General features: G+C 40.0%; 2 protein-coding genes and 1 pseudogene across 8 annotated transcripts in view; 1 reads left to right on the plus strand and 2 right to left on the minus strand.

Annotated features, from left to right (window-relative positions):
- The window catches only part of ENTPD7 (ectonucleoside triphosphate diphosphohydrolase 7), a 48375-nt gene extending 25130 nt beyond the window's left edge, over positions 1-23245 (plus strand). For 3 of the 5 annotated variants that reach the window (XM_086377199.1, XM_086377198.1, XM_086377200.1), the window contains 10 exons: positions 4701-4906; positions 5145-5295; positions 9697-9800; positions 11648-11704; positions 11915-12048; positions 13566-13732; positions 17449-17773; positions 19471-19556; positions 20371-20532; positions 22314-23245. In XM_086377199.1, the coding sequence (XP_086233325.1) occupies positions 4701-4906; positions 5145-5295; positions 9697-9800; positions 11648-11704; positions 11915-12048; positions 13566-13732; positions 17449-17773; positions 19471-19556; positions 20371-20532; positions 22314-22545 (1624 nt within the window). In that variant the 3' untranslated portion in view covers positions 22546-23245. Of the gene's footprint in view, positions 1-4700; positions 4907-5144; positions 5296-7588; positions 7737-9696; positions 9801-11647; positions 11705-11914; positions 12049-13565; positions 13733-17448; positions 17774-19470; positions 19557-20370; positions 20533-22313 lie in introns of those variants that run through there. The other 2 variants (XM_086377201.1, XM_086377202.1) reach the window with 2 other exon arrangements.
- Positions 2178-26685, minus strand: part of COX15 (cytochrome c oxidase assembly factor COX15) — a 46921-nt gene continuing 22413 nt past the window's right edge. Inside the window, exons 9-12 of one of the 3 annotated variants that reach the window (XR_015155169.1) lie at positions 8085-8179; positions 5189-5288; positions 4247-4319; positions 2178-2578 (exon numbers count right to left, since the gene is read on the minus strand). Coding sequence is in view for 2 of the 3 variants with exons in the window: in XM_086377205.1 (XP_086233331.1) it covers positions 20077-20247 (171 nt within the window). In the remaining variant the exon portion in view is untranslated. Of the gene's footprint in view, positions 2579-4246; positions 4320-5188; positions 5289-7997; positions 8180-19771; positions 20248-26685 lie in introns of those variants that run through there. The other 2 variants (XM_086377204.1, XM_086377205.1) reach the window with 2 other exon arrangements.
- LOC147344159 (receptor-binding cancer antigen expressed on SiSo cells pseudogene) lies at positions 16245-17109 on the minus strand (annotated as a pseudogene).

Genomic DNA, 26685 nt, shown 5'->3' on the forward strand with positions numbered 1-26685 from the left:
GTCCTCTTTAGGGATTGACTTAGTGCAGTGTCAGCAAAGCAGGAGGATCCAGCAATGCGAGTAATTAATCATGATGGCTAAGTCTAGGATTGCAAATCAGAAATGAAAATATCCAAGAAAGGACCAGTGATGCATCTTAGTTAGGAGCCTAGACGAGGAAGGGCTTCTAAGAAGCCTGAATAGGTCATAAGAGGTCAGAATTCCAGGAAAAGATGATACTATTACTTCAAGCCAAAGGGAAGAATTTTTCTTCAGTTACTCATCTGTACGGAAGATGAGAAACATCGATACTTCTGCAGCCTGCAGCTACTGATGAGAGATTCAGGTGGAAAGTATAGCATAAATGCCCTCTGGTCCTGTCTTTCTTTCTTGTATTGTAGTGTCAGCTGACTTTTTTCTGCCAGTGCACACAAGGCGACTTTAAGAGAAAAGAAAGCAAAGTTGAGTTTTACCCAGATTAGAGTTTTAAGGTTTCTTATTGTGACAGGAACCAAAGAGTATGACAGGATGCTTTGGAAAGCCATTGAAATTTTCTAAGAAAGAGACCAACTGATTTTGAGTATAGCTATACAAAGACTTAGGTGAATTGTTAACAGACCAGCAGCTTCATATTGTGAGCTCTAGGCCCAAGCCAGTCAGTATTGATTGATACATATTGAAGAAATGTGAGGAACATTCTGACTGTATTGGGGCATGCAGTTAATGTACTCACTGTTGAGAAACTGAGAATCTAAATGGAGAGGTGGAGCAAACACGAAAGAAATTTTAGGGCTCAGCCTGAAATATAAGCAAACTGCTTAAAGAGAATAACGACACTCCAAGTCATTGTGAATATTACAAGCATCGGCATTGTTGAGTGGAGGCTTCTTAAGAGCTGGAAAACCATGTCAAAGAAGGGAAAGGGGAAGGAACAGGAAGACAGACAGACGGATGTTTGTTAGAAAGAAGATTGTGTTCAAGTAGCGGCTCTCAAAGTAACCCTTGGAAGTCTCTGAGACCCTTTTAGGGGGTCTGTAAGGCCAAAACTATTTCAATAAAAATACTAACATATTTTGTGTTTAAAAAATTCATAACACAATTTATCATCTTAATTGTTTTTAAGTGTTAAGTATCTTCACATTGTTATGCAGCCAATCTCCAGAACTTTTTCATCTTGCAAATCTGAAACTCTATACTCATAAGCAACAACCCTGATTTTTTCCCTACCCCCAGCCCCTGGTAACCACTATTCTGTTTTCTGATTCTGTGAATTTGCTTATTTTTCATATTTCTTATAAGTGGAATTATATAATGTTTGTCTTTTGTGACTGACATATTTCCCTTAGCATGATGTCCTCAAGGTTCACCCATGTTGTAGCATGTGACAGGATATCCTTCTTTTTTAAGGCTGAATCATATTCCATTGTATGTATATAGCACATGTTTATTTATCTATCATGGACATCTAAGTTGCTTCTACCTTTTGGCTGTGGTGATAGTATTTATTTTTTTCACTGAGCTGACATTTACACTGATGATACAAAAGCAGTATTGGGTAGAACTGCTAGTGCTTTAGCACAAATCAAGCTGGAGCACCAAATTAAACCAGTAATATGGTGTCTTCACACAGTTGCAATGGGAAGAAACGTCAAGTTCCACTTAAGAATATCATTTTAATGTTCTGTATGACAAAATGGGAAATATGCATTAAGCACGTTGCTATGTACGCAGGTTGTCTCAAGGAAAGGCACTTAGGCGGTGTTGGAGTTGTGAGCTGAACACAGCCCTGCTTTTATCACACTGTTTTTCACTTGAATAACTGTCAGAACTATGAATTTCAGACGTGGGTATTTCGTTAAGACATTTTCTTCAAAATGAATGAAGTAAAAACCTATCACCTCACAGAAAATTACTATCAGTATTTATTGCCAATGATCAAATTTGAATTTTTAAGTGAAAAGTAGAAGTTTGGGATATTTGTTTCTGCCACTGTGGGTGTGCTTCCCAGTAGTTCAGAAGTTTTGCTTCCCAATACTTCAAAGACTTTTTTGATAAAATTGGTAGTGATATTAATGAAAGTATGTGGGTTTTGGTAGAATGAAATATGTCGATGTTAAGAAGATATGCATAGCTCAATGAACCAGTAGTTTTCAGTATATGATGTGACAACATCATGTGTAAGTAAAGGCAATTTAAAGTGAAAGATAGACCAGCGCATTTTAATGTAACAGTATGAAACGTTCTTAGAGTTTAGATTCCACATTGCCACCAACCTGTAAGAAACTCCACCTGTCAACTTTCAGTGTAGTGTCGAAGGAGAATATCCACAGTAATCTAAAAAGGCTATTGAAGTACTATTCCCTTTTCCAGCAACATTATGTGAAGCTTGATTTTCTTCATATCAGTCAGCTCAGTTCAGTTGCTCAGTCATGTCCGACTCTTTGCAACCCCATGGACCGCAGCATGCCAGCCTTCTTTGTTCATCACCAACTCCTGGAGCTTGCTCAAACTCATGTCCATCAAGTTGGTGATGCCATCCAACCATCTCATCCTCTGTCGTTCTTCACATGCTTCAGTCGAAACAACTTATTATAACAGGCTGAATACAGAAGTAAATATGAGAATCTAGCTGTCTTCTATTAATTCAGACACTGAAGAGATTTGCAAAACTCTAAAACACCACCACACTTCTAATTTTTCTGTTTTAGAAAATAGTTATTTTTCATAAAATTTGTTAATATGTATTGAATTTACTATTGTCTCTAAATTAATAAATATTTTAAATGTTCTGTTTTACTTTCTAATATGGTAAATGTAGATGGATGTAACCCATGTATGCAAAAGCTCTTTGGAGTTCACTAATTTTAAGACTGTAAAAAGGGGTTCTGAGCCCACAAATTTTGAGAACCAATGTACTGGGGAAAGTTATTCATTAAGTAGGAGGGGACAGGATACAGAATCTTGTCAAAGAGAAGTAGAAAGAGTGATTTTCAGAGAAGGAAAGCAGATAAAGATCTGTGAAGTAGAATTGCTGATGAGAAATGAAAAGACATTTGGGGCATGGATTATCTTGCCTGTTTCTTTTCTGTCTGTGGCACCCAGATGTCTGCCCAACCTTCCTGTGATAGAAGTGACTTGTTAAGAGTTGTTGGGTGGATTGTGAGCCCATTGCAGCCCAGTAATTTAATTAGAATGGGGAAGTTTGTGGTGGAACAGAATCTTTAGGACTGTAAACTTTCTAGTGTGAGACAGATTTTCACCATCTGCTTCACTTCCCACAACTCACTCTCATATCCTATCCTATCCTATCTCATCTCCCTGACCCTATCCGATGCAGTAATTTACAGGATTATGTGCGTTCGTGCTAAGTTGCTTCCGTCATGTCCGACTCTTTGTAACCCTATGGAGTCAGACACAGCTGAAGCAACTTAGCACACAAGCTCAAATGTATGTTCCTCTCTTTTTTAAAAAATGCATTTTGTGTTTTAGAATAGGAAAGGTACTCAGCCCTAGTCTTTTGATTTTAGAACTGTTTCTACATGGTCTTCTTTTCATCAAGTTTGCTTTCTGTCCAAAATAAGGAACTTTGTATAGCAATGTGAAATCACCAGTAAACACAAACAAGATTGTTCTGGGGGAGGGGGCGGTATTACTCGGAAAAATTCACAGTATTCCTTTCAAGGTATTCATTCAATTATTAGCTCAATCTATAGTAATATTTATTCAAATTTCAAAGAATCTAGAAGACAAAATTTTAGTCTGCCTACCATGCATTGTATATTAGCACCAAGAAAGAGCTGTCCTTTTTTGAGTAATAAGCTAAAAGCCATTCTCGCTGGTCTCCTCTTCAGATGAAACCTTTGAAAGAAGTCATCAGTGATGTTTGTACTTTTTAGACCCTCACACTCTGAGGAAACTTTAATATTTACTTAATTTTTTAACTTTAATATTTATTGAAGCCTCACCACTCAGAAGAAGGATTTTACCAGCTTTTAGCCTTCTTTTCTTTCTGAACTTTTCAGCCCTTTCCCCCAGAGCATCTTCTGCTAGTTCTCCCTGTGCTCATCATGTAACAGTAAGAGCAGGGATAGGGGAACAGCACCTATCTGTTGGCACAGCAGCTGCTAGCTGCTTAATACCCATTGCCTCTCTGAGGGTAGAGACTCCCAACTACACTGATTTCCCAGATGAGGAAACTACCTGAGAGAAGTTAAGTAATTTCCTGACGGTTTCAAAGCACAGAAAGTGCTAGAGCTGAGACTCAAACCTTGGGGTTTTGATGGTAGCATCTTTACTTGTTCCATCTTCCTGCTGTCAATCGGGTATCATTCTGCCATATTCTTCACGTATATATAAAGAAAGGATAGATAAATAAAAATGAAATTAGGATTGCCTTAGTTATCTAGTGTGCATAGCAAACCACCCTCCAATTTAGTGGCTCAGTATTTATTCAGGCCTAGAAACCCTTTAATGCTTAGTAAAAGATTTGCTACCCTGGCCAGTTTCAGAAGTACTCCCAAACTTCTAGTTATGTAATTTCAGTGTAAACCAGCTGTTGCATCATGTACAGCAGTAAATATGGTCAGTGTCATTTCATTCCTTTGTTAGGATGTAGTCCCATGTGCTTGGCACATGTAGCCACTTAGTGAAGACTCATGAACAGAAGAATTAAGTGGTGGTGCTATTCGCTTAACACTAGCTCCTCTTTCTGCCCGGCTTAGGTATTTGGCTCGAGTAGGAGATCTTGAAGCTACTGACACTGAAGACCCAGATCTGAATTATGGACTTGTTGTGGACTGTGGCAGCAGTGGCTCTCGGATTTTTGTTTATTTCTGGCCAAGACATAATGGGAATCCTCATGACTTATTGGACATCAAACAGATGAGAGACCGAAACAGCCAACCAGTGGTTAAAAAAATCAAGCCAGGTACTAAATGGAATTTATATCATTGTTGATCTCTTTTATCTGCTGCAGAAATGAGAGAAGAGAAGAGGGAGAAAGAAAGCTACCCTTTTCTTCTGGAGATTCTGGATAATAGGAGGGATTCATTGTTGTCCTACTGTTATGAAATAAATAAATGATTAGGACCTAGACAGACCCTTATGGGATATCAGTCTTCTGAGTCTCTGTGATCTGCTCTTTAATGAAAGTATTTTATCTTAAGGAATCTCTGCAATGGCAGACACTCCAGAACATGCCAGCGATTACCTTCGTCCTCTGCTGAGCTTTGCTGCTGCTCATGTGCCTGTGAGGAAGCATAAGGAGACCCCCCTTTACATCCTCTGCACGGCAGGCATGAGGCTTCTTCCTGAGAGGTGAGACACAGGAGGGTGGGTGGCATGAGAGTTGAAAGTGCAGTTTCATGCATTATTCTCTGTGGTTCCCTGATCTGAAGGTGGGGTGCGGGTACATCACACAGAGTTGACACGTGGCACGAAAAGACTTCTTGCTCAAAATAGAGCAGAGCCAATCCTGCAGCCCATTATTTCACAATCAGTTATCACACATCCATGGCATTTGCTCCTTTGGGATCAATATCTATTTGAGATGGCTGTAATGATTTTTAGTTTTGATTAAGGGTTAGGAGCAGCGGTGATGGTGATAAATTTGGATCATTATCTAGCACCTAGAAAGTGAAAGTGTTAGTCGCTCAGTCATGTCCAACTCTTTGTGACCCCAGGCTCCTCTGTCCATGGGGGTTCCTAGGCAAGAATACTGGAGTGGGTTGCTATTTCCTTTTCCAGGGGATTTTCCTGACCTGGGGTTCGAACATGGGTCTCCTGCACTGCAGGCAGATTCTTCACTAGGCAGATTCTTCACCGTCTGAGGCACCAGGGAAGCCCAGAGGGGGAGCATAATTTCACAAGGGTGGTAGGAAGGTCACCTGAGGGACTGGGTACCTGGGGGCTAGTAGGAGGGCTCTGGTAAGATTTGAGTTTTCTCTGTAACTTTGCCTGGCTCCCTGGTGACAGCTGGTGCTGCCTGCAAACTCGGTCTCCATGGCTTGAGACCAGGTTTTTAATCACTTGTCAGGTAAGTTTTTTCCATATGACCTTGGCAGTTTAGCCTGGCATTTTTGTCACCTAATCCTAGAGGAGGAGGAAAAGGAAGAGGCAGTGGCTATACTTAGGTCCGATCCCTCCTTGTTTGTGATTTCTCCCCTTTGACACCTCCCTGACCCCTCTACACTTACTGTGGTCTTGGGGGTAGGAATGAGCTCCCTTAATTGGAACATCCATCCTTCTGGAATGTCCACAGTCTCATAGTCATCAGTATTTTTTATTAGCTTAAATATTTCCCCTTGATAATTAGCAGTTCCCTTTGCACAGAACTTTATTCTGTATATTTGGCCAACAGCAATGCAAACCTCTGTCATGTGTACAGGGCTCCATTCAGCCTGTGCCAGACATGCCACACAATACAGTGTGTGCCACTGCTTCTTTGAGTGCCTGCTTTCCTGCTGCTCAGACACAGGCTTACTGGCTTACTCTCTGGTTTACTGTTGAGAAGCCATTTGTCATCCTTAAAGGCCTTCTAGCTGCTTATTTTCACAAACATTTTGGTTTTAATCTTTTTGTTGTTTTTACTTATTTTTAAAACTGAAATTTATGATGTTATTGCTAGAACCTTACATCATTAAATTTTAAAAGCAAAACAAAAAAGTTATTATTCTACTGTCTTACAAAACTGTTTCATTTTGTTCTATTTCTTTCTATCTGTACATCTATGTGTAACTTCTACAAAATCGTTATCATACTACACATGCAATTTAGAATTTTTGTTTTTGACAAAAGTAATACATCATTCTTCCCAGGTGATTTTCCAGGTGGCTCAGTGGTAAAGAACCCACCTGCCAATGCAGGAGATGTTTGTTTCAATCCCTGGGTTGGGAAAATCCCCTGGAGGAGGAAATGGCAACCCATTCCAGTATTCTTGCCTGGGAATTCCCGTAAACAGAGGAGCCTGGCAGTCCATGGGCTTGCAAAAGAATCAGATATAGCTGAGTGATTAAACACCACCACCACCACCATCATTCAGAATTTTACAAACCCTTGGGAGAGTGTGGATGACACAGGTGGTGCCACATCATAGGTTCTATGAATGGACTGAGGTCTCACAAACCAGGAAGGAGGTTGGAGGGCCAGAGAAAAAGCTGACTCAGAGGTCAGAAAGGCAGAGCCAACCAACAGGGCAAAGATTTGGCCACATTTTGTGAGCAAAGTGAAGCAAAGGAGAGGATTGCCCCATCTCCTGGCACTGCCCATCCTTTCCTTTGTCAGAGAAGTTTCTATTTAAACAAACCACCCTATTAGCTCCACCCCATTTGTCTAAGATGTTCTCTGTCATCATGGAGCTCTGAATATTAATATTTATTTTATCTTAAGAATTTTTAAAGAACTTGCCTTTAACTTGTTTTTTGATCACCTCTTTTAATAATGCCTAGATCTATCCTGTGGAGAAGGCAATGGCACCCCACTCCAGTACTCTTGCCTGGAAAATCCCATGGATGGAGGAGCCTGGTAGGCTGTAGTCCATGGGGTCGCTAAGAGTCGGACACGACTGAGCGACTTCCTTTTCACTTCACTTTCATGCATTGGAGAAGGAAATGGCAACCCATTCCAGTGTTCTTGCCTGGAGAATCCCAGGGGTAGAGGAGCCTGGTGGGCTTCTGTCTATGGGGTCGCACAGAGTCGGACACGACTGAAGTGACTTAGCAGCAGCAGCAGATCTATCCTGGGCTTATGAAACCTCTAAGGTAGCTATAGTTGCTGACATAAGTGTAACAGTCACTGCAAGAACCTGTTTTATATAATTAATGCTTTGTTACTTATTAGTATTTGTGAGAAATACTCAAAATAGGGGTGGATCACCTGGACTGTATTTTGGATTTATTAGCAGTATGTTTTATTTCTTTGCCAAAGGCCTAGACTAATAGAATTTATTCTACTGCCTTTTCATTTTGTAATAGAAATAACTTTAAAGAATTACAAAGTGATATTGTAAGAAAACTATAAAGTAACAAGGAAAAAAAACTTTATTATGGGAAATTTCAAATATATATAGAAGTAGAGGGAACAGTGTTAGTGAGTCCCCATTTACTTACCACCCAGCTTCAGCAGTTGTCAGCATTTTGCCATAGATTTTTTTTTTTTAAATAAAGCAGTATTGAATTTTAGAAAACCAATGTTCCATCCTGTCCTGTGAAATACATGAAGAGTGTTTTGTTTATTAATATAAATTGGGATAATATTATATATACTGTTTTCTAACCTGTTGGAATTCGAAATCTTTTCATGTCAATACAGGTAGATGGAAATTGACCTCATTTCTTTCAACATCTGTATGCTATAACATTGTATGAATATACCATAAATTATTTAGCCAGTCACTACTGATGTACATACAGTTAGATTATTTCCAGTTTTTCACTGTTATAAGAAATGCTGCAGTATTTTTCTTCTTTGTATTCCTTGTCTGATGACTTTATTGCAATAGCTGTCTTACAATACAGTTACTAGGTCAAAGGTTTAAACACATTAAAAACTTTGATACATAGTCCCAGATCACCCTTTAGAAAGATTGTACCAGTAATGTACATTTCAAACAGCAGAGTGTGTTGGTGCCCATTCTGGAACATCATCACCAGACCAGCAAGCCCTCTTCTTTGGTGTATTTGGGTATTCTTTGGTATCATCTTTGGGTATGCTTACTGAAGCATATTCAGTAGGAATGGCAAAAATAGCACTTCTTGTTCCCCCTATGAAGTTTTTATCTTAAAAATTTATTGTATATAACAATGAGCTTTTTTAGAAACTACACTTGACATTATCTTGGAAGATTATTACTTTAAATGTAATTTTCACTTTCAAGGGCTAACATTCTTTATCAAGTCATGTTGACAACCAGTATAACCAGCAGAATATTTTTGTAATGAGTAATTTTTAAAATCCAAGATAATTACTCTTATTTTCAACCAGCATTGTCTCTAGATTCATATTATTACTTCTAGCTTTGTTTCTTTGCTTGTCCTTACCTGATCATACTAATAACATAAAACTTTAGAGGACAGAATGGCCCTGTAGATTAAAGCTTCAAGCATCATCCCCAAATTATGACCTTTGGATTTTGATCCTGCTCTGGCTTTTCTAGATGATAAGATTTTTATGAAGACAAAGAAAATCAACCCTTGAAATATGGAAAGGGAAATTTAAGAGTTTATGTAAAGGATCATATAAAAACTTGTGGGCCAAAGTCTTCTTCCTGTGTGGTGATGTGTTTCTGTATTGTGTAAGGTCTGAGGATGAGAGTGTGTTCCTCAATTTAGCAGCCTCCTTTCATGGTGGTTAGGAATAGCGTAATTACATTTATTTTATAGATTATGACACTGTGCTTCAGTTTTCTGGAGCTTATCCATACTTAGCCTTTGAGAGGCATAGAATCATAGTCTCATCTTTTAATACTATTTGAATTGTAGCATTATATAAAAGATAAGTATTATTGTTACCATATTGCCTTTTAAGAGGGAGGCTATGCTTTTGAGTAATTTTAAGACTTTGAAATTGAAGGGGGTACCAAACAGAAGCAGGGATCAAGTGGCTTGGGTTGGTGAAAGTGGGGTCTAATAAGGCTAAGTAGAAGGTCAAATTGAGGCTGTTTGTGAGAAGAGGGTTTAACCATTAACTCTTAGGGCTTTTTTTTTTTTGGTTTTCTTGCAGGAAGCAGTTGGCTATCTTGGCTGATCTAGTGAAAGATTTACCTCTGGAGTTTGACTTCCTCTTTTCTCAGTCTCAGGCAGAAGTGATCTCTGGAAAGCAAGAAGGTACTGGGCCTTGAGCAGTAAAAGCTTGCACTTGGGGTTTGTAGCTTTGGGGTGGAATTGCATGCGTGGTCTTATGTTGCCCAAATGTGCCCTCTGTGATGAATTATATTTCCGTTTCTTGAAAAACAGAAAATTGTTTGTCTTCTAGTTGCAGTTCACATTGAGGAACAGATTCACCTTTTTCAATCTCAGTTTTACATTTTTCAGTCCTAAAATTCCCATTAGGTTTTACTCTGTTTTTTTGCTGAGACTCTTTCTATTCATTGGAAGAATGCTCTTATGTCCTGGCTGTATAGCTGCCTTGGGGCTTCCCTGGTGGCTCAGACAGTAAAGAGTCCGCCTACAGTGCAGGAAACTCAGGTTCAATCCCTGGGTCAGGAAGATCCCCTGGAGAAGGAAATGCCAACCCGCTCTAGTATTCATGCCTGGAGAATCCCGTGGACGGAGAGGAACCTGGTAGGCTACAGTCCAAAGGGTCACAAAAACTCAGACACAATAGAGTGACTGAACATTTTTCATAGCTGCCTTATTTGATAATTCCAACACCTGTGTCATCTCAGGGTTGGCATTTTTTCCCTTATGGGTTGAGATTTTCCTAGTTCTTTGTCAAGTCGTTTTATATTGTATCCTAGATATTTTGAATGTTACATTGTTAGACCATGGGTCTTGTTTCAGTCATGAAGGGAATGTTAATTTTTTTGTCTTAGCAGACTGATTAGGTTCAGGCCTTAAGTTCTGACCTACCTTCTGTGGACTGTGATTGATTCTGGCACTGAAATTAGGATTTGTCCTGTGTGTGTGCCAGCCAGTGACCAATCTGAACCTGGGCACAGCCCATACAAATGGATTGACTAGCCAGTAGGTCAGTTCTCAGAACCTTTGATATGTTGTTTAGAATCAGATCACATATGTGAGCCCAGGAGTTCCTACACCACCTCATTCCCAACTCTCCACTATCTCCCCAAGACTTTCTGGTTCCCTGCAGCTCACTTTCATGGTCCTTCAGTAGGAAGTCAGGAGTTTAATTTGCCCAGTGTGCCATGCATTTCCCACGACTGCATCTGTATCCAGGGCTAAGTGGTAGAGGACAGAGGGAGAAAAGTGAGCAATAGGACTTGGCCTCAACTCTTGAGGCCATAGCTCCTCTGGTCAGAAAGGATTCATACTCCTCAGAGAGATAGGCTTCCACCCAGTCTCTCCCTGTGCTGATGCAGGATTGCCTGGAGTAGCAGAGAACCAAATTTTTTAGAAAGGAACTCCTCCTGCCCCTCCCTTCTGAACCTTTGGAGTCCCCTTTTATGGTCCTTGGACCACAAAACAGGGCCTTGTAGTTCTTTCTGTGCATATCTGGTTTTGTATTTCAAGCTGGTTTTCAGGCCAGGCCAGACAGTATCTGAGGGGGGGAAATGGGAAACTTGCTGCAATTTTGGTGGTACTTTAAAGTCTGATGTCTACCCCAGTGTGCCTTCTGTTATTTACTTTCAAACTCCTCAGACAGCTGTTCTGTACATTCTCTCCAGAGTTTATACTTTATTTAGTGGGGAGACAGGGCGGTGTGCTTCATTAATTCTGTCTTGCCCAGAGCTAGAACTCCAAGAGTTACATCTTTTAACATTTATTTTTACACATTAATTCCTATTCATTGTAGGAAATTTAGAAAATGCAAATAATTTTAAAAGGGAAAAACATCACCAGATAAAAAATTTTAAATTCATACATTAAGAGTGTGGAATAAAATACTATGATCACTTTTTTTCCCAGGAAAAGGGGGAAAGAGCAGCTGTAGGAGGTGTACACATGCTATCACAGTAGAGAATTAAGCAGGGGCTTTTATGTTTCTTACTTAGGGGTTTATGCATGGATTGGAATCAACTTTGTTTTGGGAAGATTTGACCATGAAGATGGTGAGTGATACTGTCTTCTTAAGACAGTTCTAAGGGCTGAAGGTCTGTGTCATAACCAATCACTAGCATGTAAGTGCTAATTTTGATTTGTTTTTTTCCTTCTTTTTTCAAAACTTAACATGCTTCTTTTATTGCTTTTTAACTTTCCTCATTTATTTCATCCCAATTTGCTTTCTTTTATTGCTTTTTAACTTACCTCATTTATTTCAGAAGCTGATGCCGAGGCTCCCCAGGAATTGGTGACAGGACGCAGAAGGACAGTAGGGATACTGGATATGGGAGGAGCCTCTCTCCAAATTGCTTATGAAGTTCCTACCTCAACTTCTGTCCTTTCTCCACAAGAGGTATTTTACCTTTTGGGGAAATTCAGTTGCTAGGAATGCCCGTCTTTGAGAAGGAAGGGCCTATGTTTTGACTTAGACCAACTGTCCTGGGTCCATATATTGCTTCAGATCATTGCTGGCTTATGCTATCTTGGGTCAGTTACATCTCTGAGTCTCAGTTTCCTCATGTGTAAAAAGAGAATAATAACAGTATCTATTTCATAAAGTTGTGAGTATGAAATAACCACTTGTATAAAGTACTTAACAAGCTGCCCAACGTGTAATAAAAGCTTAGTACATTTTTAGCTATTATTATTATACTACTTATCTGGAAGAGTTGCCTGAGGATTAAACATGATAATGTAAATCTCAGTGTACAGTGTTTGATAAATACTTATTAGATGTTATTCCCTTTCTTTTACTGATGATTCCATTCTTGTGCTTCTGTTATTCCTTGCCTTACTAGAATGTAAAGAATGCATTTTGAGGGAGAGGTTTTATCGTGTGAAAGAAAAAGAAATAAAACATTTTTCAGCACCTAGTATGTGCAAGACATAAGACATGTTACACTGCCCCAAAAGCTTGTGATCTATCAGTGGAGACAGCCTGTGATAACAGGCAGACCACGACAGTTCTGTAATTTGATCTAAACTAGGGTTTCTCATCATTGGCACAATTAGCATTTTGGGCTGAATAAGTCTTTGTTGTAGAAGGTTGTCTGGTGCATTGTATGATGTTTCACAGCATCCTTGGCCTCCATCAGATGTCATAATGCCCCTATATCCCCCAAACTCCCAGTTTTGACAATTAAAAGTGTCTTCAGACACTGCCAGTTGCCCCTGGCGGTGCAAAATCACCTCTGGTTGAGCATCTTGGGTCTAAACAGAGAGCCACGGCAGTGTGGGCACTGGCAGGGTGAACCACATTCACAAAGGCTTGAATAGGCGCCTTCCATGCTGTTTCATGGAAAGTAAGGTATTTACCTGGTCCTTGGATGATAGCAGCCTTTTGCATAGTGGAGGTTAAGGGAAGGCCATCTGTATGGAGGTGACAGTACGCACAAAAGCACAGAAAAAACAGCAAAGAGCCCAGAATGTCCAGGGAATGATGAATAGCCTGTTGTAGTATAGGGTTTTTAAGTGTGGTAATAGGGAATGCTAGGAAGTGATAAGATAAAGAAAGTTAGATCATGAGGAGTTTTGGGAGCCATGCTAGGGGATTTGGCTTTTTTATCTGTAGATAGTAAGGAACAAGCAAACTTTTTTGAGTAGGGCGGTCATACAGGCTTAAGTTTCATCATCTTTGAAATAATTAAACTCTGAAAGTCACCAGCTCTGAATTTTGTGACTATGTTAATCATGTGACAAGGTTAGGGTCATTTTATGTCTTTGTTTAAAATAGCTCTATGAAGATGAAAGAATGCTATTAATACAAAATGTCTTAAAGAGTAGTCATAGCAAATGAAACCTGGTGTATTAGCAGTGTCATACCTTGCTAAAATCAACCAAAACTAGAATTTCTTTTACATCATATTGCAGGAAGAAGCTGCCAAGATCTTGCTGGCTGAGTTCAACCTGGGCTGTGACGTGCAACACACTGAACACGTGTATAGGGTTTACGTCACGACCTTTCTGGGTTTTGGGGGCAACTTTGCCCGGCAGCGCTATGAAGATCTTGTATTGAATGAAACTCTTAACAAGAACAGGTATGCTTGACATGGGATCTATGATTCTGAAATAGAATGTTGTCAGGCTGCAGATATTTGGGAGAAATGGTTACATCCTACCAAGATATTAATAGACATGTCCTTGCTTCCTCCTTCCTCACCAGCCCTGCCAGTGGGGTAGCTTTGTGTTGTTCAGTCACTCAGTTGTGCCCAACTCTTTGTGACCCCATGGACTGCATGCAGCACACCAGGCTTCCCTGTCCATCACTGTCTCTTGGAGCATGTCTATTAGCAGTCCCACTTGATCTTCATCGGAGTGCCTTCTAATCTTTGTTATTAGGACTTAGAAAAGCACAGTGTCTTATTGAAGTGCCCATCTTCAGACATGGCATCACAGGATAATTGAGCTCAATTAAGTCATTAATTTAAATTGTGTAGTATAACATAGCTTCTAGAAGTTTCTTCCACGTGGAAGTGCTCGGAACCTGTTTGCCGAATTACAGTGAGTTGCATTTGACATCGGACTTAAAGATTCCATAGCGTGCATAAAATATTCTCTTTAAGTTCAGAGTAGACACTTTTTCCTCCAGCACTGCATGGATCACTGATTCTTCATTTGTGTGCCAGATAAAGTATTTAAACCATACAAAAAAGATCTTCATGACCCAGATAATCACGATGGTGTGATCACTGACCTAGAGCCAGACATCCTGGAATGTGAAGTCAAGTGGGCCTTAGAAAGCATCACTACGAACAAAGCATCACTACGAACAAAGCTAGTGGAAGTGATGGGATTCTAGTTGAGCTATTCCAAATCTTGAAAGATGATGCTGTGAAAGTGCTGCACTCAATATGCCAGCAAATTTGGAAAACTCAGCAGTGGCCACAGGACTGGAAAAGATCAGTTTTCATTCCAATCCCAAAGAAAGGCAATGCCAAAGAATGCTCAAACTACTGCACAATTGCACTCATCTCACACGCTAGTAAAGGAATGCTCAAAATTCTCCAAGCCAGGCTTCAGCAGTATGTGAACCGTGAACTTCCTGATGTTCAAGCTGGTTTTAGAAAAGGAAGAGGAACCAGAGATCAAATTGCCAACATCCGCTGGATCATATAAAAAGCAAGAGAGTTCCAGAAAAACATCTATTTCTGCTTTATTGACTATGCCAAAGGCTTTGACTGTGTGGATCACAATAAACTGTGGAAAATTCTTCAAGAGATGGGAATACCAGACCACCTGATCTGCCTCTTGAGAAATTTGTATGCAGGTCAGGAAGCAACAGTTAGAACTGGACATGGAACAACAGACTGGTTCCAAATAGGAAAAGGAGTTCGTCAAGGCTGTATATTGTCACCCTGTTTATTTAACTTCTATGCAGAGCACATCATGAGAAACGCTGGACTGGAAGAAACACAAGCTGGAATCAAGATTGCCAGGAGAAATATCAATAACCTCAGATATGCAGATGGCACCACCCTTAGGGCAGAAAGTGAAGAGGAACTCAAAAGCCTCTTGATGAAAGTGAAAGAGGAGAGTGAAAAAGTTGGCTTAAAGCTCAACATTCAGAAAACTAAGATCATGACATCCGGTCCCACCACTTAATGGGAAATAGATGGGGAAACAGTGGAAACAGTGTCAGACTTTATTTTTCTGGGGCTCCAAAATCACTACAGATGGTGACTGCAGCCATGAAATTAAAAGATGCTTGCTCCTTGGAAGAAAAGTTATGACCAACCTAGATAGTATATTCAAAAACAGAGACATTACTTTGCCAACAAAGGTTCATCTAGTCAAGGCTATGGTTTTTCCTGTGGTCATGTATGGATGTGAGAGTTGGACTGTGAAGAAGGCTGAGCGCCGAAGAATTGATGCTTTTGAACTGTGGTGTTGGAGAAGACTCTTGAGAGTCCCTTGGACTGCAAGGAGATCCAACCAGTCCATTCTGAAGGAGATCAGCCCTGGGATTTCTTTGGAAGGAATGATGCTCAAGCTGAAACTCCAGTACTTTGGCCACCTCATGCTAAGAGTCGACTCATTGGAAAAGACTGATGCTGGGAGGGATTGGGGGCAGGAGGAGAAGGGGACGACAGAGGATGAGATGGCTGGATGGCATCACTGACTCGATGGACGTGAGTCTGAGTGAACTCCGGGAGTTGGTGAGGGACAGGGAGGCCTGGCGTGCTGTGATTCATGGGGTCGCAAAGAGTCGGACACGACTGAGTGACTGATCTGTTCTGATCTGATCTGATACATATAGTTGTGGGGTTTTTAGTATTTACAATTCTTTGTATCATCATGCACATTAAAGGACAGCATAATAGAGAACAGAGTTCTTTTCCACCATTAAACTATTCACCCCCATTTGTTTAGCTGGAAACAATAGCTTGAAAAGGTACTGGTGTATCCCATTTATAATAATTTCTCTACAGCAGTCAATTGTCTTATACAGGAAGCGTGTTAGACAAAATATTGTCTCCAGTCTTTTTTGTTTTTCTAAGTCTCAGCTCCTAAGAGTTCAAGGTGCTTTGGGAGAAGTCTGTTATTCGGATGATTGATGAATGCATTAAAATCCAGCAGTGTGTTTGTGTTCTGAAGATACTCTTACATATCCAGGCCTCCATACAAATGTTGCTTGGCCTAGAGCTCAGATGGCTCCCATTAGCACTGTGGTATCTGAAGAACAATTACTATGAAAGTTTCACACCAATTTTGTTTTGGTCCTTCTTCATTAGCTTCTGTGCTTCCTTTTCCATTTTCTTCCTTTGTTGTTTTGCTCCTGCTTTATATCTGCCTGCTGTTTTCTGCTGCTTCAGAACAGGCTTGCATCATCTTCTCACGTGTAAGTTTTTTCTCATTATGTATCTAAGTTACCTAATTCAGAAGACTGATTACTCATCTTGTGAAGCTGCTCATGTATAGAGAAATGTGTGCTTCCTGCGATGTTAAAACTTTATGTTTCTTTCTCTTTGTGATAATTTCCTGAGCTTTCCTTATAGGTGGTGTCACATCCTCAAAACAGGCTCCACTTGTTCCAAAGCATTTTGTTGTGTTGCCACATTCCCATTCCGTCTTTTGGCCTTTACACGTGTGTGTGCATCTTCACCCACAGTTGTCTTAGGAATTGATGAGTAGTTCACTGTATTTGGCAAACTACAGTTGTATTTGGTCTGCACTTAATTTCCACCTTTGGCCAGATCTGCATATTAATCTCTTATTGCTAGACAAGTAGAGACTTGAAATAACCAGAGCTGTGTGATGGCCATGGTGGGCATCAAAACTTGGCCTTCTCTCCCCCGCAGAGCTGGGCATGCCCTCGGTCACTGTTGCCATCCATTGCCACTGCACCACTGCCATGGACTGTCCTCAGGACAGTCCTCAGCCCTTCCCACTTCACCTCCTCCCAGCTGTCTCTCAAAACATTAGAACTGTGATCAGCACGGTGAAATCTTTTCACTTTTAAGAGGCGAGTGGTAATGAAGACCAGATGGAGAATAGCAGATTCACATCTCCAGTTTCACTATATATTGGGAAATATGTGTGTTGACTGAAAAACTGAACAAAATCACTGCCATATTTCTCTTTCTTTTTCTAAATTGAATTTGCATAATTTAAAAGTTCATGTGATGCAACTAAGTGGTAATGCTCATCCTTGTGTTTAGGGCTGTCATGTAGAATAACAAGACGTCTGGGAAGCATCTTCAAGGAAGCTGGGTGCAGTTGTGATGTGTTGTGTTTGTTTTTGTCATTGTGACAGGTTGCTAGGCCACAAGACAGGTCTGAGTCCTGACAATCCTTTTCTGGATCCCTGCCTGCCTGTGGGACTCACAGATGTGGTGGAAAGGAACAGTCAGCTCCTGCATGTCCGAGGACGAGGGGACTGGGCGGCTTGTGGGGCCATGCTGAGCCCCCTGCTGGCTCGCTCCAACACCAGCCAGGCCTCACTGAACGGCATCTACCAGTCGCCCATTGACTTCAACAACAGCGAGTTCTATGGTTTCTCCGAGTTCTTTTACTGTACAGAGGATGTGTTGCGCATCGGTGGCCGCTACCATGGGCCAACATTTGCCAAGGCTGCTCAGGTACATTATTAATAATAAAAATGACTCATGCTGGCAGCAGCCATTTATTGGATGCCTAACTTTGTACCAGACACTGTGCAAACGGCTTTGCATGTGTGATCTCACTGGCTTCTTGGCAGGAGCCCTGTGAGCCCTTATTTTACAGATGAGGAGGTGAACTTAGAGAAGTAACTTGCTATGCTCTACTGCCTGCTAATTAATTAATCTTAGGTCTCCATGGATGTCCAGTTACCAAAATTATCACCCAGATCTAATATTGTCATGATGGCTAATGGTTTTTCCTCCAGCTTGCCAATAGTCTTGTCTAATCTTTGTGGACAAAGTGTGGTCTCCAGATATTTTCCCCTTACTGGGTGTTCCCAGGTGTAAATACTTTTGGAGATGATGTCACACAGGTGGGCAAGTCCACTTTCGTTTTCTTACCTTGAGCTTTTAAGAGGCCAGTATGGACAGGTAAAAGTTTAGCTAGCATTCCACAATTCCTGTTCAATTTGGACTCGTCTCTTTTTCATTTTTGTATATTTTTCTCTTTTAGCAGAAAAACTTATGGGGAGATCTGTCCTCTCATATTTTTTATTATCTCCCTCTGTCTTCTTCAATTTCTGTTAGTATAAGGGCTTAGTATAAGGGCTTAGTATAAGAAATAATATATGTAGTATATGTACTGTTCTGTTCCCTAAAGGCAGTCCCTAAGACATATTGAGGAAAGCCTGGTTTGTATTTGCCTTTTCCTCTCCAGCCTCCAGGAATACCGTCATATTTCCTTGTCTTTCCAACATTCCCTAACTGTCCATGGCCTGAATCTTTCTCTCATTTTAAAATTTCTTCAAATCCTTTTCCCTTGAACACCATAGTAGGACTCAAGTTATTACTTGCCCAAACTTCTAGTGGCTTAATATGTTCTCTTTCTCAGGGTAAAGACGATTTTCTTTTTTTTTTTAACCTTGACTCAACTGTTATCTTCCCAGTGACATCTTCCTTGGCCATCCTATGCAGAATTGTGGCCCTCCCCAATATTACCCTTTTCCCTTTCCTGCTTATTATCTTTCCCATGAGCACTTATGTTATCTAACACACTCTTTGTATGTATGTGTGTATATGTATGTATGCATGCATATATATTTGGTTATTGTCTGCCCCCCCACCACTAGGAGGTAAGCTTCATAAAAATAGAAATTTTTGTTTTATTCACTGCTAGAGCCAAAGTAGACATTCAGGAAGTACTAGTTTATTAAACAAACCAAAAGGAATGATTCCTTTGGTGAGAATTACAAGGAGACAGGCCAGTGATAGATTTTTGACCATTCTGTTCCATCTGTTTGACTTGTTCATGTCAGTCCTATATAGGGTAGAATGAAGCTGTCTTTGGCTTTTGATGTTGCTACTCCCGGTCCTAACCTTACCCATCTCTAAAGCCTAAGAGGCTCAGGAGCCATGTCAGGCTGGCTTTGTATGGACATGGGGGCAATAGGAATAAAAAGGAGTATTCCTAGGCCACTCAAGTCACCTAGTGGCCTGAGTTCAAGGACTAGCCTTGCCCAGGACCTGGCACAGTGTTAAATGACTGAATATACCATTTCTGTTTTCCTGTTAACTAATAACCCACAAGTAACTTTGGAAATGGAAAACTGACTGTAGGGGAATTACAGAGTTTACCTCCCATTTCGTGTTGCATCATTTCTCTGTGTTTGTTCCAGGATTACTGTGGCATGGCTTGGTCAGTACTCACTCAGAGATTCAAGAATGGCCTCTTTTCATCACATGCAGATGAGCATCGACTCAAGTAAGTAACTTCCTTTTCTCCTTTAGGTGTGGCCTTAAAATGTATGAACAATGAATGAGAGTGAGTGAGTAATAGTACAGATTGGATTTACATTGGAAGAGAATTTGGTTATTTTAGATTTTGATTTTCTGAAGGGTAGAGGCCAAAACAGTGAACTTCCTTTCAAGGAAAACAAACTGGTGGTTACCAAAAAGTGTTCTTTCCAAGTGGTTTGAAATCAAAAGCGGTGGTCTTTTTATTTTTACATTTTGATTAAAATGTCAAACATGCAGAAAAGTAGAACAGTAACAGAAACACATATATAGCTGTCACCTAGCTACAATAAATATCAATATTTTGCCAGTTTGGCTCCTCAGTCCTCCCATTTGGTAAATGTTTTAGTTAAAAATTTTAAACATAAACGAAAATAGAACAGTATAATGAGCTCCTGAGTACCTATCACCCAGCTTCTCTCCTATCAGCTGTCAACTCCTCAGCCCTATTTTCCTACCCCACAAATTGGCTCTTTTGAAGCCAAACGTCATATAATTACATTTGCAGATGTTTCAGCATGCTCTCTGAAGGTAAAGGTTGTTAGGGAAAAAAAGAAAGCAAAAGAAAAACAGTCACAGTAGCGTTGTGGCCTTGCTTGAAGGTGTGCCTCCCTTTTGTGGTCAACTTGAAGATAAGGTAGGCTCAGATTTGGCTCCACCTGGAGGTGAGGAAGGTGAAATGGGGAGAGAAGGGTCTTTTTGACATTTTAGTGAGAATATGCATAAAGCATTAGGTTTTTTTTTTTCTTTTTCTTTCTTTAAAAAATTATTTTTTCACACAGATATCAGTGTTTTAAGTCAGCTTGGATGTACCAAGTTCTTCATGAAGGGTTCCATTTTCCCTATGACTATCCAAATCTGCAGACAGCACAGCTGGTCTATGACCGAGAGGTTCAGTGGACGCTGGGAGCCATTCTGTATAAAACACGCTTCTTACCACTCAGGTAAGTGGACTGACCAAGCATCTTGAGCTTAGAGGATGGTAGTTGGTGCCTCAAAATAGGTTTCTTAAGTGACTGCTTCCTCAAAAAGAGAAACAAAAAACATCCAAATTCCCCTTATTACTGCCATGTGAAACTGCTGTTACTTACCACATATGTTGAAACAGAAGGAAGTCTTGAGAATTATTGGTCTGGAGTCTGTTCTTCTTTGTAATGTCAGGAATTCAGTAATTTTTTTACTTTTTCCCCTGCCGTGCTGCATGACTTGTGGGATCTTAGTAACCAGGGATCCAACCCACGCCCTGTCCTTAGCAGTGAAAGCGTCAAGTCCTAACCACTGGACTGCCAGGGAATTCCCAGGAATTCAATTTTATTTATCTACAACAAATCAGTCTTTATAATTGAGTTCTTACAAACAACTTCTAAGATACTGACTGATGAACTAAAGTTACTCTGAAACTGTATCTGACTCGTTGTTCATTCAGTTGTGTCCGACTGTTTGTGACCCCATGGACTGCAGTATGCTAGACTTCTCTTTCACCATCTCCCAGAACTTGCTCAAACTCATGTCCATTGAGTCAGCGATGCCATCCAACCGTCTTGTCCTGTGTCATCCTCTTCTCCTCCTGCCTTATTTCCCAGCATCAGGGTCTTTTCCAATGAGTTGGCTTTTTGCATCAAAGTACTGGAGCTTCAGCATCAGCATCAGTCCTTCCAATGAATATTCAGGACTGATTTCCTTTAGGGTTGACTGATTTGATCTCACATTTGACTAAAGAACCAGTGTATGCTATTCCTATACAGCAGTCTTTCTTGGTGGCCAAAGTCACTCTCGAGATCATGTCATTGACTTGGATGGCTTTTGGGTGGGCCAGAACAAAGCACATGAGATGCATTTCGGGGATGTCTTGCTCTTATGTACCATAAGATATTTGGGATCATTTTTAGGTGCTCTCTCTTCTGGACTATTTCAGATGAACTCTTAATCTTTGGTGCCTGTTTCTTTAAACTCAATACTGTCACAAGCCAGGTGAGTGAGAGAAGTGGGAAACTGGAGAGCATGTGCCCCAAACAAAAGGCTGATAACTGTCATGCAGAAGTGCTGTCCCAGTATCTCCCAGCTCTCTTTGATCAACAGAAGCCAGAAGTCCACATTTTATATGTAGTCTTTCTGTTTGGAGATTCACATTTTTAAAAAAACACTGCAGGTCAAACAGAATGAAAATGGATTGGGTGTTTGGACTACAAGAGAAGAGCTTCTCTTTTAGACAGACGGACCATTGCATTTAGGTTTACATGTCTCTCTTTTTTCTTCAGATTACAATTTGTGAAGTGACATCTTTCTCTAGATATATCCTAAACTCTCAGGAAGCATAGCAACTTTTTTTAAATACTTAGATATACTCTGATTTCTTGAATAGGTTCAGGGGCCACCCTATTCTCATTAGGACCGTATTTACCAACTGTGTAGGCTGAGGTGGTATGGGGTCACTGTTAAGACATTTTACAGATGACCAGTCTTGTCTTACTATTCACTTTTTTGGCTTCTCATTTTGTCTCCTGATTTTAGAAGGGGTAGAGGCTTCCTCTAGGCCAGGGAAAGGAAGATACAGGAGGAATCTGGGCTTGGGGACATGTTTCAGCTTTGCTTGCTCTGTGGAGCTGGTATTATAGCATGTTTGCATGGATGGAATAAATGGGATAAAACCAATGGACCTTTTAAATTGGCATAAATATTTCTCTCTGAAACTAACAATTCTTTCCACCTTCAATTTCTTATTTAGGGATCTACGGCAGGAAGGTGTCCGACAGGCCCATGGTAACTGGTTCCGTCTCTCCTTCGTCTACAACCACTATCTCTTCTTCGCCTGTATCCTGGTGGTGCTACTGGCCATCATCCTGTACCTTCTGCGGCTACGTCGGATTCACCACAGACAAACTCGAGCCTCAGCCCCATTGAACTTGCTGTGGATCGAGGAGGTGGTACCCATGATTGGGGTACAGGTCGGGCCATGAGGCTGGGCAGGTTCAAGGAAAGTTCGAATACCCCAGAATTGCTGCCCATTGAATTCCACCACTTTCTGGTACTGGCCTCAGATGCTGCTTTGCCTGACTTTGTGGATATTTGGCCTTGGAATTTCTACTTCAATATCTACTTTAATTCCTTCTCAATATCCAGGTCCTCTTCTCTGAAGAGAAGCTGTAATTTAACCTGTGAAGAACTAAATGAGAGACTGGTGCTAACAAAGGGGACCAACTTTAGTCCAATTGAAGCATGCTTCTACTTCTTTATCTGAGAGATCTGGTGTGCTCCTGGGATCGAGACTTTTCTCCCCTTGCTTTAAGCATGAAGTTCAGCATTGGGCATGCTGAAAGCCTAGCTGAAACCAAACTTGGAGCATCTGATTCAAAGCTGAAGACATTCTACCAAGTGCAGCAGCCCCTTCTTTCTCTGTAACAGAGATATCATTTATGTGGAGATCCACAGCCTTTAATAGGGATCCAAGATTTTTGCAGATCAGCAGAACGGATAAGAATTTCCAGGCAACCAAAATAACACAACTTCTTTGCTTACTCGACAAAGAAGCCACTGTGAATGTGGCTCAAGATCCCTGACATCCTGTTGCTGATATTAGTTAGATTTTAAAAGGTTAGAACCCTTTCTAAATGAATGGTCCAGTGAAGATTTTACCAATATATTTTCTGATGCCTCATATGACCCGAATTGAAAATTTTTCCATGTCTCTGTGGCTCCGAAGCTGTTTGGGCATTAATTTTTCTTTTGAGCCTTAAGGGTGCTTGTAGGGATGGAGAAACTGGGATGGGGATTGGGGACCTGGATTTGTCTGGTCACTGTCCTCTTGGCTTGTTTTTACAAGTCCTTACATGGGAAGATTCAAGAGTTCTTTTATTTCACTGCTAAGATCAATATGTAGTTTGGGAAGGGATGCATTTGGGTTGTTTTTAAAGAAAGAAAGAACAGTATCAGGAGAGCGGGCCAAGGCAATAAAATCCAAGCTCTTATTTATTAATGTTTTTCTGAGAAATAGTAGTTTTCTCAGTTGGGCTCTTGGAATATTTGAAAAGAAGCAAATCACAAACTTTGGAATAGACAGATAAATCTGTTAATAATCCACCTGGCAACTTTCAGAATATTTCCTAAGAGATTTCTCAGTCATAAACAGCATTTCCATTAATGGGGACAGGGGAAAAGCCATAGTAATTACATTTTTATCCACTGCCCTTCAGGATCTTTGCTTCCTCTCTGCATTTAGCCTTTAAATTGCACAAGGATTTCTTTTTCATCCCCCATGGAACCTTCTTTATACTTTAATCTTTCCTCTGTGTAGCCTTAAATGTCCTGCTTAAGAATATGCTCCCAGAGTTAAAATAGTTTTCTTTCTTTGTCAGCTTTGAGTTCTAGGATTACAAGAGTAAGGGAAAAGTCCTTGACTTTAAAGGAAAAAAAGTGGAATTCTTAAAAAATAAATTTCATACTGAGAGTAGAAAGGAGTTAAGTGCTTCATAAAACCAAGAAAAATAAATCCAGATCCTCCTGGAAATAAACTGAGATGAAAGTAAGTATACTTAAAGTAGGTGAAAAGATGATGAGTCTTGAATAGTTTTCAAATTAGATAAAAATGGATCCAGCAGAGTCTTACAGGTTCCTTTGGAAGAACTTTTAATTTTTCATTAGGGCTTATGTTTCAGCAGTTTAATTTTTAAGAGTTCTAAGTTGCCTTGATTTTCTTTGACTTCTTATCTTTGTGTCTGTACTGTGAGCGAGCCCTTGCTTTATGAATGCTGCTTATAAATAACATCATAGTATGTTTTTGCTAGCCATTGCCTACTCAGGTAACTCTTTTCCCTCACCTTTGTTTCCAAATGCCATTTTTGGTTTTCTTACTTTCTTGTGGGATCTACTCAATGATCTTCTCCAAAGCTACCTAGCTAGCTGGCTAACAGTGATCACATTTGTGTGCTCAGAATGAAATTGAAGCATGGAGGAGGCAGTGATCAGTCCAATTTGAAAGCTCTTATTAAGTTATTCTTCATCCTGGTTATGATGATAATAACTACCATTTGCAAAGCACTGATTGTGTACCAGACACTCCATTAATAATTTTATGTATGTTATTTTAATCATCATGACAACCTTTCAGATTGGTATTGTTCTTTTTATAATTGAGAAACTCAGGATACCTGTTTATCATTTTTTCCATATAAATGTATTTCTTATTCTTAATTTAGTCTGATTTTTTTAGTGTATTTTATCATGTTTATTATTTTAATATTATCTAGGTTTTATTATAATGAATAAGGCATCTGAGTTCCATGGTATAAAAATGAGGACAAGTTTTTGTCATACCCCTCAGAAAAAGAGTATTTGCTCTTGGTTCTGGCTCCTGTGCTGCTTCCATTGCTCCCAATTAAAAATTTTAAAGGAAATCTTATTCACTAGAAACAGAAGCAGTTTATCCCTCGCTGAGGATAAATGGTGAGGGCCAATAACTTCTATATATTGCTTTCTCAAAATGAAATATTCTTGCATATAGAGTCACACAGCCTTATCTTTTAACCCTCTTTTTGCCCTCAGTTTTTCAAGGTATCTATTTGCATTTCTGCATTCTGAGTGGTTTTCATGTGAAAATGATTATGATTCTATAAAATTCACATTCCACTAGTTTCTTTGAGTCTTGCCAAGCAATCTTCCTTACAACAGTAACAGCAAACCTGAACTATTTTAGTGTTTTAATAGGTCAGAAGTGTCAAAATTTAGTCAGTGGTTTATAGGAGTAAGGCTTATGATTCTTTATGCAGGCACAACCCATCACTTTTCTGAATTCTTATCATGAATTATTCTTATCACCTAATTATTTGACATTACATTCACTTAAGTTGCAGTTAATTCTAATCCAAATTTTATTGGGTTGGTGCAAAAGTAATTGCGGTTTTGCATTTTTGAAATTTGCTGTTTGATATTGGAATACATTCTTAAATATGGTTATGTTATTTTAATGCACATTTTTTGCTTTGTTTTTTTTGATAATGACTTATTACTTGCTGTTTATATTTATTTTAAACTAGGGAAATGATGTTAATTAGACAAAAAAGCAAATTGGAGCAATTCTTTTATTCAAGTTGAAAATGAGTTGTAAAACAGCAGAGACAACTTGCACCATCAGCAATGCATTTGGCCCAGGAACTGCTAACGAATGTAGAGTGGAGTGGTGGTTCAAGAAATTGTGCAAAGGAAACCAGAGACTTAAAGATGAGGAGCACAGTGGCTGGCCACTGGAAGTTGACAGCGACCAGTTGAGAGGATCATTGAAGCTGATCCTCTTACAACTACACGAGAAGTTACTGAAGAACTCAAGGTCAGCCATTGTATGGTTTGGCATTTGGCACTGGCAGCAAATTGGAAAGGTGAAAAAGCTCAATAAGTGGGTGCCTCATGAGCTGACCACAAATCAAAAATTGTCATTTTAAAGTGTTGTCTTCTCTTATTCTGTGCAACAACAACGAACCATTTCTCAATCGTACTGTGATGTGTGACAAAAAGTAGATTTTATATGACAACCAGTGATGACCAGCTAAGTGGCTGGACTGAGAAGCTTCACAGCATTTCCCAAAGCCAAACTTGCACCAAAAAAAGGTGGTCTGCTGCCAGTCTGATCCACTACAGCTTTCTGAATCCCAGAGAAACCATTTCATCTGGAAAGTATGCTCAGCAAATCGGTGAGACGCATCAAAAACTGCAACACCTGCGGCAGGCACTGCTCAACAGAAAGGGCCCAATTCTTCTGCATAACAATGCCTGACTGCACATGGCACAACCAACACTTCAGAAGTGGAACAAATTGGGCTACAAAGTTTTGCCTCATCTCACCATATTCACCTGACCTCTCACTAACCACTTCTTCAAGCATCTCAACAACTGTTTGCAGGGAAAATGCTTCCACAACCAGCAGGAGGCAGAAAATGCTTTCCAAGAGTTTGTCAAATCCTGAAGCATGGGTTTTTATGCTACAGGAATAAACAAATTATTTCTCATTGGCACAATGTGTTGATTATAATGGTTCCTATTTTGATTAATAAAGAGCTGTTTGAGCTTATAATGATTTAAAACTCATGGGCCAAAGCCGCAATTAAGTT

The sequence above is a fragment of the Bos grunniens genome, chromosome 26 (genome assembly GCF_055505025.1).
Source record: "Bos grunniens cultivar Pamir isolate PY7600 chromosome 26, Bosgru_T2T1.0, whole genome shotgun sequence".
Classification (NCBI taxonomy): Eukaryota; Metazoa; Chordata; class Mammalia; order Artiodactyla; family Bovidae; genus Bos; species Bos grunniens.